Source organism: Centruroides sculpturatus, unplaced genomic scaffold (genome assembly GCF_000671375.1).
Source record: "Centruroides sculpturatus isolate CEXI.00-Female unplaced genomic scaffold, Cexi_2.0 scaffold9, whole genome shotgun sequence".
NCBI classification, from domain to species: domain Eukaryota; kingdom Metazoa; phylum Arthropoda; class Arachnida; order Scorpiones; family Buthidae; genus Centruroides; species Centruroides sculpturatus.
The window spans coordinates 1,727,025-1,747,618 of NW_019384576.1; the positions used below are offsets into that span (position 1 = coordinate 1,727,025).

At 29.0% G+C, this 20,594-nt stretch overlaps 1 protein-coding gene across 1 annotated transcript in view; it reads left to right on the forward strand.

Moving 5' to 3' along the window:
• Nucleotides 1-902: 902 nt before the first annotated feature.
• The window catches only part of LOC111624351 (UPF0047 protein YjbQ-like), a 40,849-nt gene continuing 21,157 nt past the window's right edge, over nucleotides 903-20,594 (forward strand). The window contains exons 1-5 of the mRNA XM_023367175.1: nucleotides 903-1,250; nucleotides 6,799-6,833; nucleotides 11,795-11,814; nucleotides 14,444-14,483; nucleotides 15,401-15,442. Of these exons, the coding sequence (XP_023222943.1) occupies nucleotides 1,088-1,250; nucleotides 6,799-6,833; nucleotides 11,795-11,814; nucleotides 14,444-14,483; nucleotides 15,401-15,442 (300 nt within the window). The 5' untranslated portion in view covers nucleotides 903-1,087. The remainder of the gene's footprint in view (nucleotides 1,251-6,798; nucleotides 6,834-11,794; nucleotides 11,815-14,443; nucleotides 14,484-15,400; nucleotides 15,443-20,594) is intronic.

Below are 20,594 nucleotides of genomic sequence, written 5' to 3' on the forward strand. Positions count from 1 at the left end.
TTTTTAATAAATGAAATGTAATAACTTGCGAGTTAGTTGGAAAATAATTTATATTTAACCAAATCATGCACATTTTATAAATTATTTATATTTGTACTAAACTTACAACACTTAAAGTTCGGACAAGCCCCAATAAGACGAGAAAGAAATGCATTTTCTTTATTTTTGTGTTTAATTATGATTATATGATAGGTTTGATAAGAGACACTAAAAGGCCTCATGAAGCCCGTCGTAAGTTCGGCCACAATGATTGGTGGGTGATGAGGGACGGCGCCTGGCATGTTCGGGGCAGACTGTCCTCGAAACATTTTTAGGATTTTTCGACCGCCCAGATTCGATCCCGGTACCCCAAAACGATAGGCCGATGCTTCGGTCATCTAGACGGCGGAACTGATGCATTATTTTAGATTTGTTGTTGTTTTGCTCAGCAACAACGAATCTGAAATATTCAAAAATCTTCTAGAAAAAAATTCTTACGTTTATTTGCATAAAAATTTTTAAATTTTCAGTTTTTATGTTATTTTCTTTGATAATGGGATTTTTTTAGATCGAAGAATACTTAGTACTGTATATAATACGTACAGTATATTAACATTTAGCGCATTTATTTGGAAAACTTCAAAATTTTCATTATATATTAATAAATATATACATATACATTGTATTTTACATTATTCTCAACGATTTTTATCTTAGGAAGAACCCGATATCATCAATATTTAAACACCAATGAAAACAGTCGGCTTTTAGCAAAATCATCAACAATCATATTCGACATAATAAAAACAAATTAATCGCAGTAATATTCTTAAACAATTATTACAAAGTTAATAAACAGTTTACATATAGCAAATGAAATTATAATTTAATTCGAAATAAATTTTATTACGTTTCCATTTATTACCGGAAGAGGGCGAATGAAAGTGTTGCTATGACAACTAATGGTAAAAAATGACAGCCGATTTCTTAAAGTGAATTATTATAAGTCATTTTTGCAGTTATTTTTAAGCCGGTCGCCAAATATATTTGCATTAATTATAAGAGGCCTGATAGGCCGAGTTGTAATAGGAAATTATTGATATGAATAATGGCATCGTCTTCGAACGGAGTGATCCGTCATGGCTCATCGTGGATACAGAGACAAATTCATTTACGCCCCGTTAATCGAGGTTGTCATTTAATAACAAATGAAATTCTTATAGAAGTACCTGAACTTTCTAGAATTAGTATTGGATTGCTTCACGTTCAAAGTGAGTATCGAAATAACAATAAAAAAGCTGCATGATTACAAAATATGAAAGTTGTAGTGCAAAATTGTAGTTTAATTAATAACTATTATTGCTTCTGCCAAAACTCATAGAACATGCTTGAGGGTGGGATTTAACTTTACAAGCTTTTCCAAATGTCTTTTAGGAAGCACATGTATTTTCTGAAGTGAAATCAAACAAGTGCTGCCAAGCAGTTCTGTTTCCCAAACACTGGAAATTCGGTCTGGTTTTGTGCCTCGCCAGCCCGTCCTGGTGAGGTGCAGGTTTCCAGGTCTTCTCCGTGTGTGTAATGCCAGGAATAGGGGCTGGTTACCCTTAAAAAGACCTCCCGGGAGGTGTCCTCATAGACAGATTGCTTGAGTGTTGCATTGCTGAAACTTAATAAATAACAACAACAACAAACAAGTGCTTCTTAAAATGCATAACAATAACTTCACTTCTTGCAATGTTTAAAAGTAAAAATATGAAAAGTAATGTGTGTTTAAGTTATGTGTGCTATGTTAAGTTGTTGAAATTTCGTATTGAAAATGAAATGTTGCATATTTTAATTTTATGCAAAATGCATTTTGTGTTTGAAGAAATTTTTCATTTGTTTTAAAAGCCTTGTTCAATTTTAAGAAAAAAAAAAGAAATTAAATCTGTCCTTATATATATATATATATATTTTTCCCCACATTCAAATATGGCAGATGCAGTATTTTATGACTTTGAAAACCATTACAATCAACTACTCGAAACTGGTTATCCTGAATAAATAAGGTGAATTAAACCAATTTCCACATGAAATATGGTTGAAAATGTTTTTCTTAGAATTTTGTGCTGAAAATCAGTTTTGTTTGCCTTGTTTAAAAATAACTTTTATAAATAAATATTGTTTGATTTCTAACTTATTTATTGTTTGCAATAAAATCTATGTTAAAATAGTTTGAGAATTTTGCTCTTCTTGATTATTATTTAATTGCTTTTATATGTTTTAAAAGCAAAATTATATAAATAGTATGTAAATTTTACATTATCGAGTGTAAACTTTTAAATGTTCTAATTCAATAGTTTGCACTAATGGTTAATAATTTATTACTTTGAATTTCTGCTACTTTTTCAAAAAATTTTCTTTGTGTTGTAAGTTTGAAAATAATATAATTTTGATTATTGGTTTTTCCTATCACTATTGTAAAAGATCATTAAATGATCCATTCCATGCTAACAAGATGTCATCTATATACCTAATGTAGAGGATTGGAAAACATGTTAAAGGTGAAGAGAAATATTTATTCCTGTTTCAACAACCAAATTTATTTATAAAAACAAGGTGGACCCAAAGATCCCCTCTATCAGCTGTCTTGGTGGGATTAATCATGAAAAATATTAAATTTTTTTCTTTACCTTTAACAATGTTTTTCTAATCCTCTACATTAGGTATGCAGATGACAACTTGTTATCATAGGACAGATCATTTAATGATCTTTTACACTTCAAGCAGTACATCCTCCATATACCCATCTATTTCATTTACTTCCTATTACTATAATTTAACTAATTTTCAAGATGACAAAGTAAGAAAATGAACATAATCCTTTGTCGTTAAGATCACTTTTATGGCATTTTTTGTATTATGATGTATTAATCAATTTATGTTCAATACCTTTTTTGCAATAAGCCAAAATAATTATTAAAATGTTAAGCTTAGTATGAAACTTGATTCCTTAGGTTTTTTTCTTATTTTAGATGATACATTTTGATTATGTTAATTTGATTAATCAAAAGTATTAAACATAAAATAGATTGATACAGTTATAATATAAAAATATCATCTATAGATTATATTAGAATTATTTGAAAGATTTGATTTTTTGGGTCTATTACTAATACAGTATAAAATATGTTAAAGGCGAAGCCATTGCATCTTATAAAAATTAAAATAATATAATCTACTATTCATTTAATCATCAGTTAACTAACTTGCCTGTTAATTGGATAAACCATAATTAATGTAAATTTGACTATTATCTGCTTTCTTTCTATTAAATTTCAATATATAGATATATCAGATGCATCTGTATTGTTTTAAGGTTAGAAATAGGGATGTTTTGATACTGCCAATGCTGGTATTGATACTTTCCTCGAATATCAGATTGGTTATCGTTACATTTCCCACAGACAGGTAAGGTCTTACTGAAATTGGATTTTGCAACCAAATTAGAAACTGAAATGGAATTTTATGTTATTTTCAATGTTAAGTTAAACATATATAAAAATATTAATGACCAAAAACCAATAAATGTATTACATCAAATTTCATTTCCAGAATCTGTATATGTTTAGAGTTCTGATTACTATTTGGTCTGCAATTTGAAAACAATTCTAGACCTATAAATTCCCACTGTTGTTCATTTGTCTGTCTTTTCTTAGTCTCGAGAATGGAGTTAGGTAAATGAATATGGAGACCAGATAAGAAAACATTAGGAGTAGGAGGCCCCAATTAACTATATATGAACTTCAAGTGCAAACTGGAAGTCATGTTATTTCAATTCAAAACTTTTTTCCTGAAAGCAGTTAATAGATGACTGGCATGACAACTCTATTTGTAAAGGAAAAGTATGATTTACAGGGGTAGGTCACTACTAATTTGAGATGGAGAGCATATATTTTAAATTAAATTAATTAAAAATATGATTAAAAATTGCAGCTCATTGTGATGATGTTGCAATAAATAATTGTTCATTATAAATAAATACTTAGTTAAACATTATTTAGTAATTTTGTTTGTTATTCACTTAGACAATTGTAGATGTTTAAAATGAGCTACAGTTTGTTTATACTTGCTTGCAAAATTTGTAAAATTTGAGCACAATAAACAACTTTTAATGTAAAGACATTGTTTTATTTCTTTACCAATGATTTATCTATTCCTATCCTGTGTATAGTAGTACCCACAGAGCCTATTAGCAGAACTGTAAATCTGGGGCTTCTTTTCTGTACATAAAAGAATCCTGGTTATCTGGTTCAGAAGTCAGTGTGTCAGTCAGTACTGAAGTATTAACTGATGCACTGACTTCTGAATCAGATGGCCAGGATTCAATTTCCTGGAGTAAGCAACAAAATATTAATTGCTGTTCTGGGTCCCATTTATGATTTATCCTTCATTGTAATGAGTACAGTAACCTTCTCAGCAGTAAAAACAACTGGAAGGTGATACAACAGACTGAAGAGTGACAGCTAGCAAGATTTTCAGTTTTGATACATGATGCCAATACCTGTTTTGATACTTTAAGACTGATACCAATAACGATATTGATACTTTAAAACTATTCATGATATCAGTATAGATACATTTGTGGTATTGGGACATTCCTAGTTAGAAATAATACAAAAAAGTTGTTAGTGATATTTGTTTTAAAATTTAACATTAGTTTAGTTTATATATTTAAAATCTTTGCATTTTTAAAATTTTGAAGATGTAATTTTAAATTTTAAGCTATTTAGGATTAAAACAAAATTATTTTACATCTATAAATTGAATTTATTTAATGTTTTTTAATATAGGTTGATTTTCTAAGGACAAAATTTTCTGAATGATTTATATAGTATTTCTATATCATCATCAGTTATTAATATAGTGTTGTCTGATGATTTATCGAATTTCAGACATTTTTATCTATCAATAACAATAATTAATTAATAGATATTAAAAAGATTATCCAAGATTCGAAGTAAATATGAAAAAGTTTATCTTAAATTTTGTATTAAGTATTTAAAATTTTTTTATAAAAGAAAAATATTAAAATTTAAATAATTTCAAATATAAAATAAAATAAATGTATAAGTTATTTAAAAATTGTAGAAAACTGATGACACAATTAGATAAAATTTGAATCAATAAATCTTATTGATGCTTTCTCAGTTTAAACTTCTCAAATATTTAGCAAAAGTTTAATAATAATAATTTTATAATAATCTATAATTATGTAATTTACACTTTAGTACTTAAGGGAATAGTATTTATCAATAATTAAACTTATTTATATTAATATTATATTAATAATGTTTTCTTGTGCTGTTATGAAATATGACAAGGAAATGTCTACATAAATGTGAGATCAGCCGGGGGTACACTAATTCGTTGGCACCACTTAATCGGCCTATTCCGTGAGAATAGTTCTCCGAGTTTCGAATCGTAAGATCCGATCGTAAAAGTTTACATAGGAGAGCGTATTTTAAAATGATCCGAACTGCGAAGTTCAGACGTTCCTGTCAGGTTCCCGACACCAGTTTGTCAATTTATCGAGGCGCGGACAAACACGCGTATGCGATCTGATTCGGACATCCAATTAAGAGACATTTTTATATAATAAACAAAAGTAAAATTTAATAAATCTAAACAAACGAATACAAATAACCAAATACAACGATTATACTACAAGCTATAGACCACGGCTTAATCTACGCTAATGTGCGTTCGAGAGAGAGAGCTCACAAATGATTCTAAACATACGACCTGTTAGTTGTCGTCTTCGTTTCTGTAGATATAGGACACCTTGTAGATAAAGTTCATATTACTTTCGTATGGGAGATCAATTCGTGCACAAAATATAAAAATATCACTTCTTCTAAGTGTAGACTCGGGACTTCGTCTATCGGACTCCGTTATGGGCGTTGGCCATCGGGAGGAAACATATGTGGAGTTTAGATGCTTCGGATCTGTCGAAGAACTCCGTCGATGAACTCCCCGAATTCTGACTAATCTCTCCTTTTATTTCCAAATTTCGTCCAATCATTGTCCAGTAACTCTTTCGTGAGAACGGATGAGAGGGGGATGAATGAGGGGTAACCATTTCCCATTTGAGCGAGATTTTTAACGGATAGGGAAAAACAGAGGATGTACGGACTTCCTTCAACGGAAATAGCATCTGTTATCTATCTTTTCCCACGACTAAAACACCAATTTTTCACCAAAAACGAAGTATTATTTTGTGTGAATATTTAAGCATATTTAATAAAAATTCACAAATTAGACCCAGGGCCTTTCGGATCTCACATAAATGTAGCAGGTAGTAATCAGTTTAAGTGATTTTACATTGAATATTGTTTTTCTGATGAAATTATGTTCACAGCATATTTTTAATTATATAATTAATAACAGCATATTATTTAATTAAATACTCTGTTTTACTTTTTTCTGATCTTTACAAATATTCATTAATATCAAAAGTATTATCTTGTCTTTATAAAGATGAAATATCAATTATTAGCAGGTATTTATTATGATAATTGTCTTTCTTGTAAGTCAATAAAATCATAATCATTACATCTTTAAATTTGTTTTTATTTTAAAACTATCCATATAATTGTCTACAGAACTTTTAGTTTTAGGAAAATTAACATAAAAATCAATTTTGTTTACATTAAGAAATAAATGCATAATTTGCATAAATTTCATTGAATGCAAAATTTCTAAATTTTTATTGATATTGTTTGTCATTCTAAAGAACTGAGTTTTTATTTAATCTGCATTTATATTTATTTTTTTCAGTTATGCATACTTCAGCTAGCTTGGCTTTAAATGAGGTAAGAAAAGAGAAAATCAATTATTATAATTAAGATCATATTGAATGTCAAATTATCATTTTTATGGTTTAATTTTTTTAAATATTTTATTATAAATGAATATCTACAAATATTGTGTATATTTTATTTCAATATCATTACAATTGGAAAAAAAAACTTTATACTTAGGGGTTTAATTTAATCTTAAGAATTATTATTATTTTTTAATTCTTAAAATATTGATTTTGCACAATATTAAAATTAAAACAGCTTAGTAAAGTGAGAAATAAATTTTTATTAAGTTGCAAATTAACTTAATATAAAGTTAAGTAGCTAGTAATAATATAAAAGAATATTTATATTTTTTATTTGCTTTAATAAGAAGATTATTAAAATTAAAACTGGTGAACAGTTTTAATTTTAATATATAATATATATAATAAAAATAATTTATAGGAAACTATCTGTAATTTATTTATAATTGTACAATATCTGCACAAGGTACAATAAATAATATATCATAGACTTAAATTATGTTTAATACATAGCATTTAATTTCTATAAAGTTTGATATACAATGTACTGATAATGTAGGACTTGGAGCAGTCTTATTTGTTCAAAAACAAGGCAAAAGGCACCTACTACTCCTTGGGCCTAATACCAAACTTTTGATGGCCCTGTATATATTTCTCAGAAAGTTTATCAACTAAGCAACTAGAAAAATCATCTTGGTGAAGTACCCAGCAAAAAGGGTTTGGACAGAACACTAAAACATTCCCAGTGCTTCATGGAATTTTCCATTTGTGATGCACTTGTCAACACTCCAGACACTCAGATTTTGGATAAAGGATTCTCAGCCTATATCTTTAAATATATCCTTGGAGAGGGTAATATTTTCTAATAACAACATCTATTTTACTATTTGACTGCCTCAGTAAAATTAATATAATTGAATTTAAGCATCATTCATGTTTTATTTAGTGATGATTATTGCTATTTTATAAATTAGCCAAAGCTGCAGTAACTTATTTTAAATTTATTTTTAGTTTGAAACAGAAGTCTCCCAAAAAATACGTGCAGAATACTTTGCATATTTTCTCTGAATATTAGGATAATACTTTAGTTTTGGGTATTTAAGTTCATTATAATGTTATTTCTAATAAATTTGTCTTAGCTTTTGCACTAATAAATAATCCTTTTCTTTGAATTCTAATTGGAAAAAAGCAGTTTAATTAGTCAAATTTAAGTTTGAAATTATAACAGCATAACCATTATATACTGCATATTTTCATTCATCATTCTTGGCTTGATAGTTCTGGAGGCCTTGGCCTTTATAAGCAGTCTTCTCTGTGTCTTTGTTCTTTATATTATTTCTCCAGTTTTTTTATTTGAATATCTCATCAAATAAAAAACTGGGTCACAAAATCTCAGTCTAGAGAGTCTATCTATTTCAGTCTTGATTATCATCTATCATCTTTTTCTTTTACCCTTTAGCTTGGTTAGTGTTTCTTTAACCATGCTATTTTTATGCATTCACTTGATATGTGCAGTCTTATTTAGTTTATGTATTTTGATTCTGAATATTTTTAATGTCTGGAACATTCAATACGACTCAATGATGTACCTTCTACATTTTCCCTCTTCCTTGTTGCTAACAAAGATAATTGAGGACTTTTCTCTCAAAGTATCTCTCCTAGAGTTCTTTCTTTTCTTTTTTTTCTAATGCTATCACTAAGATAATAGGTTAAAACAGATTGAATTGGTAAATCATAAGAGATCAGATAAGTGTTTTATATAATAGCATTTTTGTTTTCCTTGAGATATATTGCAATATCAGGAGTCTTTTCAGCAAAGATGTGTTTATTGACTGCCAGAAATTGTTTCTGAATTTCTGGGTGTATTTTGTTCTTGCAGTTAAATTCAGATCTCAGATGTGTGAAGATGTGAACAGTTAAACTTGTAAGAGTCATGCTCAAAATAGGAGAGAGTGTCTGTTTTTATTACCAATATATATGATTTTATTTTTTTATTTTCAATCATTATATATTAAAATATTTTTAAATATAAGTGACATGAATGCATACAATTGATAAAATTTGAGAAAAGGAATGAAAAATTCAGACCATATACAGTATATCAAAGCCTGTCATCAAGCTGATTTTAAAAATGGATTATTTTGAAATAACAAAAAATAGTTTACATAAATATATAAGGTAATTAATATAGTAAAATATACATATAATGTGTATGTGTTAATGCTTTCAGCAACTTATTTTGTACAGTTATACCTCAGGTTACGAACGCCCCAGCATACGAAATTTTCAGGATACAACATGAAATTCGAACATATTTTTGCTCCACGATACAAACAAAAACTCACCATACGATGTTACATTAGTTCGCATTTTTCATTTGTTTTTCTTACTACTGTTATTTTTTTTAATGTATTACTTGGCTTTAATTTGAGTATGTTTTTCGCGTTGGAACAAATTATTTGGTTTTACATGTAATCGTATGGGAAAAGATGATCCACCTTACGACATTTTCATGATACGATCTCAGTTTCGGAACGGATTAATTTCGTATCCTGAGGTACCACTGTATATCTATTTTGTTTTCTTCAAATTTTTAGTTGTTATTTATCCATTGTGTATGATGCAATTTAGTCTATCAGGTTTTTGTATTAAATAGAAACAGTTAAACTGTAATTTTTATTTCATAAGTTAAATAAAAATTTTAGTTGAAAACTTAAATCTTATTTGTTAGCAATTTTAAATATTGATCAAAATAATGACAATCATTTGTAAGAAGTTGATAAGTCTTTACTGTTTATATGCTTTTGGAATTTCTTTTCTAAGTTCAGATCCTTACAATATGGTGATTGAATACATTAAGACACTGGGAAGCATATAAATGCCTTTTAGTGTAATACAATGTACAGTATTTCTTTATGAATGTACAGTACTGTATATTCATAAAGAAATAACTCCATACTTTAAGCTTACATAAAGGGGTTAACTTAGCTGTCATCTGAAATTTTTAAATTAGATCTACTTTTCTCTCTCTCTCTTGTTTCTCTCTTCTTTTCTCCATGGAGTCATACAATGACCTTCAAACAAAAGATAATGCATCTGTGTTTTTGGAATTGATACAATCTCCATTTGCTACTTTAAAGATCTCTAGAACCTCTAGCATTCTGATATGATTGGTTTTAAAGATAATATGTATCATTTCAGCCTTTTCTGAGTTAGCCTCCATACCTGGTTCCATGACAAATGTAGTTAATGTACTAATGGCTTGTTCTTTTCTATAGTATACCTATGCTACAGAGTACGTGGAAAGTAACTTGAGAAATTGCTATAATTTCTCAAGTTACTTTCCATATTTCTGGTACAAAGAAGTTGATAAATTATTTGACATGACCTTATTAAATGGAAATATGGATGCATACCTTAAAATTTAATGTACACACTGGTACCATCCACCAATGACACCATTTTTCTCAGATTATGATGCGGATAGACAGTGTCTGTGTGTCCACAATTGAACCTGTGGTCATTAGTTTTGAATGAAAATTCTGGATTGTTTTCAGATGGATTGTGGCATAACACCCCTTTATCATAAACCAATATCTCTGTACAGCAACCACTGATTTCCACACGTCAGTGTGCCGTGATCTGTGCTTGCTCCTGAAAAGACAAGCGGCAAAAAAGATGTTAAGTGGCAAAAAAGATAGTTGACCTATCTTTTTTGCCACTTAACATGCGGTCTCTCAGTCAATGCCCACATCACCAATGAAATAATTATATATTATTATATATAATAATTGATTGATGTACATGCATACACAAATTTTATAATAATTGCATTATTATTACAAAAATTATAGTGATTCTCAATGCCTAGTTAATTTCTACTATCTTGAACTCTATAGTCTATATATATAAAATGCTTAGCTTAAAATCATCGTGACACTTTTTCCATCATGGAAAAAAATAGAAATGGCAGCACTGAGAATCAATGAATCACCATGAAATTTTTGTTTTGACTAGTTTATATTGGGAACAAGTGGATGAAGCCTGTGTGGGCGAGTAAGTAAAGCAAGTGTGGGCAAAGCTCTTAGTGAAAATGTATGATTATTCATTACACTTAAAGAACTATGCATCAATGGTATAAAATAAATTTTTCTGAATGGGGATTTAAAATGCAATAATACAGTACAAATAAGAAAATTTCAGAATAAAATTAAGAGATTGTATGATCTATTTTAATAAAAAGAATATTTACAACAATACAGGCATACCTTGACTTACGTCGTTTCGAGTTACGTCGTTCCTGATTATACGTCGCTTGTTAAAAAAGTATATGGAAAAATAAAAATCAAGTTTAAGTCATTTTATTCGACTTTACGTCTGTCCGCCACAAATATTGAAGTCGTAATATCACTAGAAAAACGTTTAAAGCACATAAAATCATATTAAAATTTATACAAGTATGTACTGTATTTACAGTACATGCATTCGTAAATTTAGATTACTTTTTTGTACTATATTAAAAACTAAAATTTATTTGTTTGTAAGCTTAAAATAGATTTTTATTAACCATATATTATTAAAAATGCATTAATAAATAAAATACAGAACCGGGAATGGTAATTTACGGTTTAGCCTAGTGATAAGTAGATTCGGAGACAAGTAAATTCGACTTACGTCGTTTTTCGACTTATGTTGTTCTCCTGGAACCAATTTCCGACGTAAGGCAAGGTATACCTGTAATTCTTTAATTTTAGAATTGCTAGATATAAATTTAAATTGATTTTTAACATTATTAGAATGGTTAAATTAGCTTAAACATTTTTAAATGGAAAGTGAAAATTAAAAAACTATTCATATTTAGCAAGTACATGTTTATTTAATGTAAATATTTGAATATCTGTATCTTAAACATTAATGTAACTAACAATATTTTATTTATATTTTTAGAATTGGGATCCGGATGTAAGGTAAAGTCTTTATAAGATATTTAAAGTAATTAAATTATAGAAATAGATAAGTAATGAATTATTGTTTTAAACCAAATTAGATTATAACATTGATTTAAATTTTTTATATTAATTTTTGATTAATATTTATGCTTTATGAGATTAATTATTATGCTAATTTTTAATTAAAATTTACAATTAGCACATCATTTTTGTAGCAATTGCATGTACTGTAATACAAAAATTTCATTGTGTATTTTTTGGTTTAATATGGTTCTGGGGTCACTAATAGGTATTGCATGGATAGTGTATTGACCTACTTATTTCAATTAAAAAATAATTTTTTAACAACTTTTTTGTTTTGATTTTTGGATGTTGTCTTCATCACTATTAACAAAATGTTTGAGGCATAGAAGTCTTGAGAAAAAATAATTTTTTCCTTTTGTTTTTTTTCTTTGTCTAAAAGGAGTATGTTTGTGGTGATAAAAGTTTTCTAAATTGAAGATCTCAGTCAAGGAACATCAAAAATTCTTGTCTGAGTGTTTTGAGACATATTCTAATTGTAACATGAGTTCTTTTACTATGACGGCTTTCCTGTGAGTTGAACAAATAATGAGTCAAAAGAATCTCATATATGTAAATTGCTTTCCAGGAATGTATTCAACCATTATCTATATATATATAAAAATGGATGGGTATGTCCCTATATTTCACTTTTCCGCCAAAACTACACATCGCACGTGAATGGTGTTTGTATGTGGTAGTAGCCCCAAGTCTCCATTCGTGCACTATGGTGGTTGCGTCTCGATAGCTATAAGGGTGTGGGAGATAGAGGGCTGAAAGTGGTTTTCTATTTTGAATGTTATGTTCGAATTTGTTCAAATTTAATTCAAACATAAAATTCGAATATTGGTTCGATTATAGAACAATTGTAAACGTTCCAGAAATGTTGAAAATAGTTCATTTGACTGGACGTAAAAATTCTCTAATTAGTCTGGAAACGGGGGACCTAATTCTTGCATTCTGTGAAAACAGGTAAGATTGGCTATAATGTAATTATCTTAATCTTCACTATCGTTACTTTTTGCCCAGCGAAGTGGGTCCTTGCAGCTAGTTAAATATATTTTTTATGGAAAATATATTTTTGTTAATGGTTTTTCCTTCATCATATTACTATCAAGGAATGTATTTACTGCATTACCAGTAATAACCTCAAAAAAACATTGTTTTATTTGAGAACAAATATCTAATAAAATAGTAATTGTTATGAAAGTTTTCATTTTTACATTTATAAGTTATCAATTGAATTGCTTTGCTGTCATTCAACTTCTCAATTGAGTTATTTTTAACATACACAATTTACATACAAGGGGATATCATTTTATTATAGTCTGTTTTCTATGTAAATTTTAGATTTGTTTCTGATTAAATTTTTAAACCAATTATAATTACCTACACTTCAGTTAGTATTTAATCTGTGTTTGTGGTAACTCATCAAAGATTGTCTTTGAATTTAATTAATTTTTTTGTTGATGGAATGAAATTTCTTATAAATTTTAGATATCAATTAAGGATCGATTAATTCAAAAGATTACTGTTTATCTGCATTAACCTATTTAAATATAAATACAAGGTGCATCTGAAAAATTTAGTGAATTGTCCCATTGTTGAATAACCGTGCGGTTAGGATGTTGTGCTCACGCAGACGTAGTGAGAGACTCGCCGACTAGTGGCCCCTAGCATCAAAATCACGACAGTTAAACAGAAGTGCATGCAACAAACAATGCAACACAGTCAGTGTGAGAAGGAGTGTCACTGCGAAATGGAGTAACGTGTGAACATCAAGTTTTGCTTCAAATTAGGCAAAACGGTGACGGAAACACATGAAATGTTAGTGAAAGTGTATGGTGTGGAAGCAGTGAGTAAAAAGTATGTTTTTGAATGTTTTAAACGCTTCAGAGACAGAAAGGAAGATGTCGACGATGAGACACGTTCTGGTTGACCGTCAATAAGCACAACTCCAGACAACATCGAATGAGTGCGACAGATGCTTGCGGATGATCGGCGCCTGTCAAGTGCTCACACTGTCTTTGCTTATCTTCAAATCTTCTGCTATCATTCTCAAAGACAGGCGCTGATCATCTGCAAGCATCCGTCACACTTGTTTGATGTTGTCTGGAGTTGTGCTTGTTGACGGTTGACCAGAACACGGCCCATCGTTGACATTTTTTTTTTTCTGTCTCTGAAACCATTCAAAAACACACTTTTTACTCACTGCTTCCACACCATACACTTTCACTAACATTTCATGTGTTTCCGTCACTGTTTTGCCTAATTTGAAGCAAAACTTGATGTTGACGCGTTACTCCATTTCGCAGTGACACTCCTTCTCACACTTACTGTGTTGAATGTGACAGTTAAACAGAAGTGCATGCAACAAACAGTTGCATGCACTTCTGTTTAACTGTCGTGATTTTGACGCTAGGGGCCACTAGTTGGTGAGTCTCTCACTACATCTGCATGAGCACAACATCCTAACCTCACGGTTACTCAACAATAGGACCATCCACCGAACTTTTCAGATGCACCTTGTAGTATAATTTGTAATGGTAATTATGGAATTTCTTAGAAATGTTTTTTATTTTTTTAGAGAGGATATGGAAACATTTCTTACTAAGCTAGTACCTGAAGTAAGTAAATATACTTTGATTCTATTCATTTTTAATTAATTATCTATTTCTATAACATCTTAATATTTAATTTACAATTATATAAAAACTTTTTATATTTAATTATCTGTAAAAAATAAATATTTGTAATAAATTATTGCATATGTTTAACTAAAATGATAACTCAGATTTTTTTTTTCAGATAAATTTAATTTATAAACAACTTTCAAGTATCTTTTAGAAATTAAACATTTTGTTTTAAATAAAAGATTTATTCTTGTAGTTGTTTATCTCAATTGTTATTTATGTAAATAAAATGTATTTTAGTATTTTAATAAACTTGAGTACTTTGACTTTCTATCTGTGTAGAGGGATTAAAATAGCAATATGTTCATTGATGCAATCCTTAATCAGTATAAGCTGTCTAATGTAAGTAATTTTGTTATGGATAGCATGACAACTAAAACATATGAATGAACAAACATTTAATAACAAATAGTAAACAAATGTAAATGATGAATATACAAATTGGTGCTGTTACAAAAGTTGTTCAAATTGTCACTTCACTGCAATGAAGTCATTACACCTTCAAACGAAACTCTGGTGCATCCTCTCAAATATTCCAGGTATCTCCTAGACTACATCTGTTCTGCAGGAATTCTTAGTAGTGTGTTCCAGGTCATCACTAGCATCTTGTAAATAAAACTTTTGATATGTCCCCAAAGAAATTCACATTAGATGGTTTATACTGACAAGATTGCATTAGCAAACATGGGTTTTTATTTGAAAGTTGCTCTGTTTTAACACCTCTATGTGCTCCTGAAGTTTGATACCAAGCTTTTCAATTGCCCTATATATATATTTTTTTCAATTTAACATTTTTACTACATATACTAAAATTTTTTCAGTTTAAAATATGCTGAATTTTTGTATTGCAGAATACAGATTTCAAGCATTCTTGTGAAGGACCTGATGACATGGTAAACATTTTTATGTAAATATAAAAATATTGAAGTGTTTTTTGAATCAAATGAATGATATAAATAAATATATTTTAGTTATAATTTAATAACATTTTAGTATATGAAACATACTAAAGTAATTTATGACAATAGAAATGCAATAATAACTTTAATTTTTCTGATATATATAAATGTATGTTTCCTTTGCTATCTGAAAGTATGTTTCTATGAAATTTTTTGTAAGCTGAAATGGTAATTGCTTATTTACTTTACATCCATTAATTTATATGGGAAAAACTTTTGAGCATTTCCAGACTAAAAACCCAAATCTAATCATAATCTACCAAATCATACCAAATAACGATAACAGTAAAAACAGGAATGATATGTCAAAAAGCATAATTACATACAGTTTATGCCGAGCATAACACACTTATGAGCTCTTACGCATTTCTCATACTTTTCATATTTTTTGATACATTTCTGATACTAGGATAAATCTTTCTAATGGATGCACGAAATAAATTGAGATAAAGTACAGATGTTCATATTGTATTTTTGCAGAATGACCGGAATGCCAGTCTATACGGGGAGACCATGAAATCAGATATTTCTGTAAAATCCAGTGTACTGGTTTAAGTGAGGTTATACATCTTCTCTAGAGGGTGCATTAAAAAAACCAAACGAGTCATGTAAAAACAAATGAGTTTTCTAAAATTGTGAAGCTCAGAATTACATCAAAAACTACAATATATTTAATTTCTTTATTTTGTCTTTTTTCTAACAACATAAAATTCTCTTGGAATTCCAAAAGTGCTTTTCTTGTGCAAAAATAAATTAAACACATTAAGTTTAAGAAACTCACTGTAAATTATCTCAGCTTACACTGATTAACATCAGCTTTGTGTGAAATTTGAGAGGATGATGTTATTTTTAAGGTTGGGTAGATGGTCAGTGTAGCCCCCACTAAACCTAATGTCAATAAGTTGTTAATTGTTTTATTGTCTTGTAAAGGAAAACTTTCTTCCTGATGTTAAGTCAGTGAAATTACAATGTTATTTTATTGTACTTGGAAGAATGTTTCCTTTAACTTTTAATTGACAAATAGTTTTGTTGGATTTGATTAATTTTATACTTTAGTCACAGTTTAACTGGCATGCCAGTGTAATCCTGGGGTTTCTGACATACTGATCTCCCTTGTTTTTATGTGGCATGCTGGTCATTTTGCAAAAAGACAATAGAAGTTAAAAGTTTTTTTAGCTTGATGCAGAGATTCTGAGTATAGTTTCTAGAGGAACTTGGTAATGCCACTCTTTTCCAAGTGCATGCTGTCTCTTGACTGTAATGGCTCACTGCAAAACAGACACTGTGATGTTTTTGCTTTTCACCTTTTTTTTTTGTAAAAGCAAAATTACTCTTTAAATTTTTTTGCAAAAACAGGTACTACTGTAGAGCTTTTGTAAAATAGTAGTAGTATAAAGAAAACTTTCAAAAAGTGTGTTGGTGTATATATATATAGATTTTAAGTGTGAAACAAAATATTATTGTGCTGCAAAAATGATGTAAGTGCCACTAATCCCATTCTTGGGTTATGGTATAAAATGGTTGGATTTCATTGTCCATGTATTGTGTATTTTCTTGGCATAATATACAGACAATGAAATTCAACCATTTCATTCCATAACTCTAGAATGGGCCTAATTAGTGCTTAAATGGTTTTGTAGCACAATAATGAAATACTATATTTTTGGTATAAATGTTAATTTTTTTAATCTAAGTTAGTCAAATTATATAATTTTTGAAATAGAAATTTGAATATAGACAAAACTTTTTCAGCTACACAAGTAACTGAAAACGAAGTAGTATTGACAAATGTCATATTAAAATAATTTTTGCTAGTTTTAGAATTTATGAAATTGTTTAACTTATTACAGTTGTCATAACTAAAATAATTAAAATAAAATAAAAATATATCAAATCTTAGTGTATGGAGTTATATTGAAGATTGAAATCCCAAGTATTGACATTTATTCCCATTTCAGTTTGATTATAAAAAAATTTGTAATTTTTTTTTAACTTTTCAAAGAAATTTCTCTGTTTCAGAAAATATAAGATTCTCCATTTATTATTGATTAAATTCATAATCTGTTTATGTATTTACTGATTAGCAAGTAATTTTTTTTTTTGTGTTTTTTGAAAGTATTATTTTAAAAAATCATAAATCCCACAGTAATTTGTTACCAAGAATTTTCATTTACTCAGATGTAATTAACTGTTAGTTAACTTAAAATTTAAATTTTACAATATTTAAATAACAACAACTTAAAGCCCAAATAGTATATATAATAAATTGCCAAACGATTGCCTAAATATCGGGCTACTATATGGCTAATTAAATGATTAGAATAAAGTAATTTGTCATTAGAGGTAGGTGTTAGGCACCATCTCTTAAGTAAATTAATAATTAAAATTAAATAAATAAATTATTAAATTAATTTTAGAACCTTCTGGAATAAAAGAACTGGCCCGGGATGGGGCTTGAACCCGCAACCTCTGCTTGCCATGCGGTGCGCTTGCCAGTTACGCCACCTGGACCTGAGCGAGTCTTCACTTCCAGAAGTATATTAGATTAGTATAACCTTACTTGGTTAAATACATCACTTACTGGGGACGACTTCATCGCCTACGACCCCAATGGCACTCAGCCAGGTAACGTAACACCCGGCGAGGTATATGTATATATATATAGTCCCCAGTCAGTGATGTATTTAACCAAGTAAAGTTATATCTAATCTAATATACTTCTGGAAGCGAAGACTCACTCAGGGTCCGGGTGGCGTAACTGGCAAGCGCACCGAATGGCAAGAGGAGGTTGCGGGTTCAAACCCCGTCCCAGGCCAGTTCTTTTATTCCAGAAGGTTCTAAAATTAATTTAACAATTTATTTATTTAATTTTAATTATTAATTTACTTAAGAGATAGCGCCTAACACCTACCTCTAATGACAAATTACTTTATTCTAATCATTTAATTAGCCATATAGTAGCCCGATATTTAGGCAATCGTTTGGCAATTTATTATATTTTACAATATTTATTAAATAATACAATTTTAATGTTAGATGAAATTATTGAATAATCCTAGTGTCAATTTTTTCTATATAATCCTAATTTTATTTAAAAATTCTGTATTTAATTAACATATAGTACAATACCTGATAGTGGGAAAACTTTTAAATTATTAGATAGGAAATTCCATAAAAATTCTAATTTCGGTAAATGTTTTTTTACAAGACTATGTCTCATCTCTAAAATTGTGCTGCTGTCAACGGCTGCACACCTTAGAAGTATGAAAGAGTACATGTCAGGAGTTGCAATTTGGCACAGAATATTTGGTGCCCAAATCATGTGCACATAAAATAAAAGAGACTTGTAGGTAGTCAGGGGACTGAGAACCAGGTCAAAATAAATACACAATGCTGAGACTTTCTACAGACAGGCGCGAGTGTGAGATTTGTGCTTGCGTTGCTTGCACTCTCTGAGACATAGTCTTGTCCCAAGAATGGCTTTGCTGTTTTACTTGTTTAACTTAAAATTTAAATAAAAATACATCTGATGGTTGACTCTTTTAAAAAATTATATTATTTGTAAGTTAATAATAAATCATTCAAAATTTTGAATAGCCAAAGTGATAAAACACAATGAAATTACCAAGTGAAGGTCTGAAGATGAAATGCATAGAAACTTTGAAAATATTTACTAGTTTTAACTGATCCTTCCCCCATTGTGAGTTTGATGTATTATTAGCTTATAAGTCTAAATATGGAGTTGATAAGTCATAATTTGTCAGCTTTTGATACATTTTTGAAACAAATACAGTTTTGAAAAACTATATTTGTTCAGAATTAAATTTAATATTTTTTATTTTGTTTTATTGATATGTTTACTAATTAATATTCTTTGCAGAATTACAATTATTCTACTGTATACCCAGCATATCATTTGGCTTTTTAAACATAAATGTAAGAGATCAGGTAACATCATAATTCATTTAAATACTGCTGAGCATTGATAGCAAAACTTGATTTTCTGATTAGGGCTTGAAAGCCTTTTGGTCCCATTGAAATTCAAACTAAAACTCTGCCCTCAAATTTCTTTATCTTGGAAAACTTTATATTGGCAGATATAGAGGAGATATTACTGATATAAAATCCACCATTACTATTGATTACAAAGTGCGAGAGGATGAAGTAAGATTCATCATCCAAAATGAACTTTTCAGAGAACTTTCACAATAACTTTCTGCACTTCATCTTTGCCAGTGATCTTTGCATGTCCATTCTGTCTAGAATTACCTATTTCTTTAAATATTTAATATCTCATGGAGCCAACTACATGAAATTTTCAGTTTAAGGGCTACAGATTGAATTGGGCTTGTTGCTGTCTTAACAAGTCCTCTTTAATCTTTCCAACTTGGCTTTTGTTAAAATTTTCACATTTCTATCAGATCCCTTTTCTGTGGTGATAATTTGCTCTTGAAATATAGAATCAGTTTGAAATTCCTTCATTTGCAAAATGGTTTACAATAAACTTTTTTTAATGTTTTATTTTAATATGTAAAAGTTGTGCACTCTTAGGCATAAATCATCATAATTTACATTTCCGTGTGTATATACTGTTGCTTGGACCTTGTTTATTAGTAGGACTTATTATACTGGTGTAGTTTCTGATTAGCAAAAAGAGAAGATCTTAAACAAAAGTCAAAACAAAATATCTTTAATCTTTTTGTTGCTATTTTGAAAGAATGCAGAAAAGGATTCTAGAATGTTCTACAATATTCCATATGTTTTCAAATTATTAGCATATGCAGCATAATTAAAAATTATTGGTTGTTAGCTAGAGCTTGAGATATTTTGTGGAGATTTTTCTGGACACCCATTATATGCTTAAGGAATTAAATATATTATTGGGAACATGATTGATAGAATTATTTTTAGAAATAAATTTGACTTTTTTGCAGAGTAGATTAAAGTTTAGATCTGAAGAGTCAAAGTAGACTATTTATGTTGTTTCTGTCCCACAAAAATCAAAGCCTGTAAAATTCAGTGAATTTAATCAAAAAATCAAAGCCAATAAAAATGTAAATATAAAAAAAAGTCAAGAGTAATTATA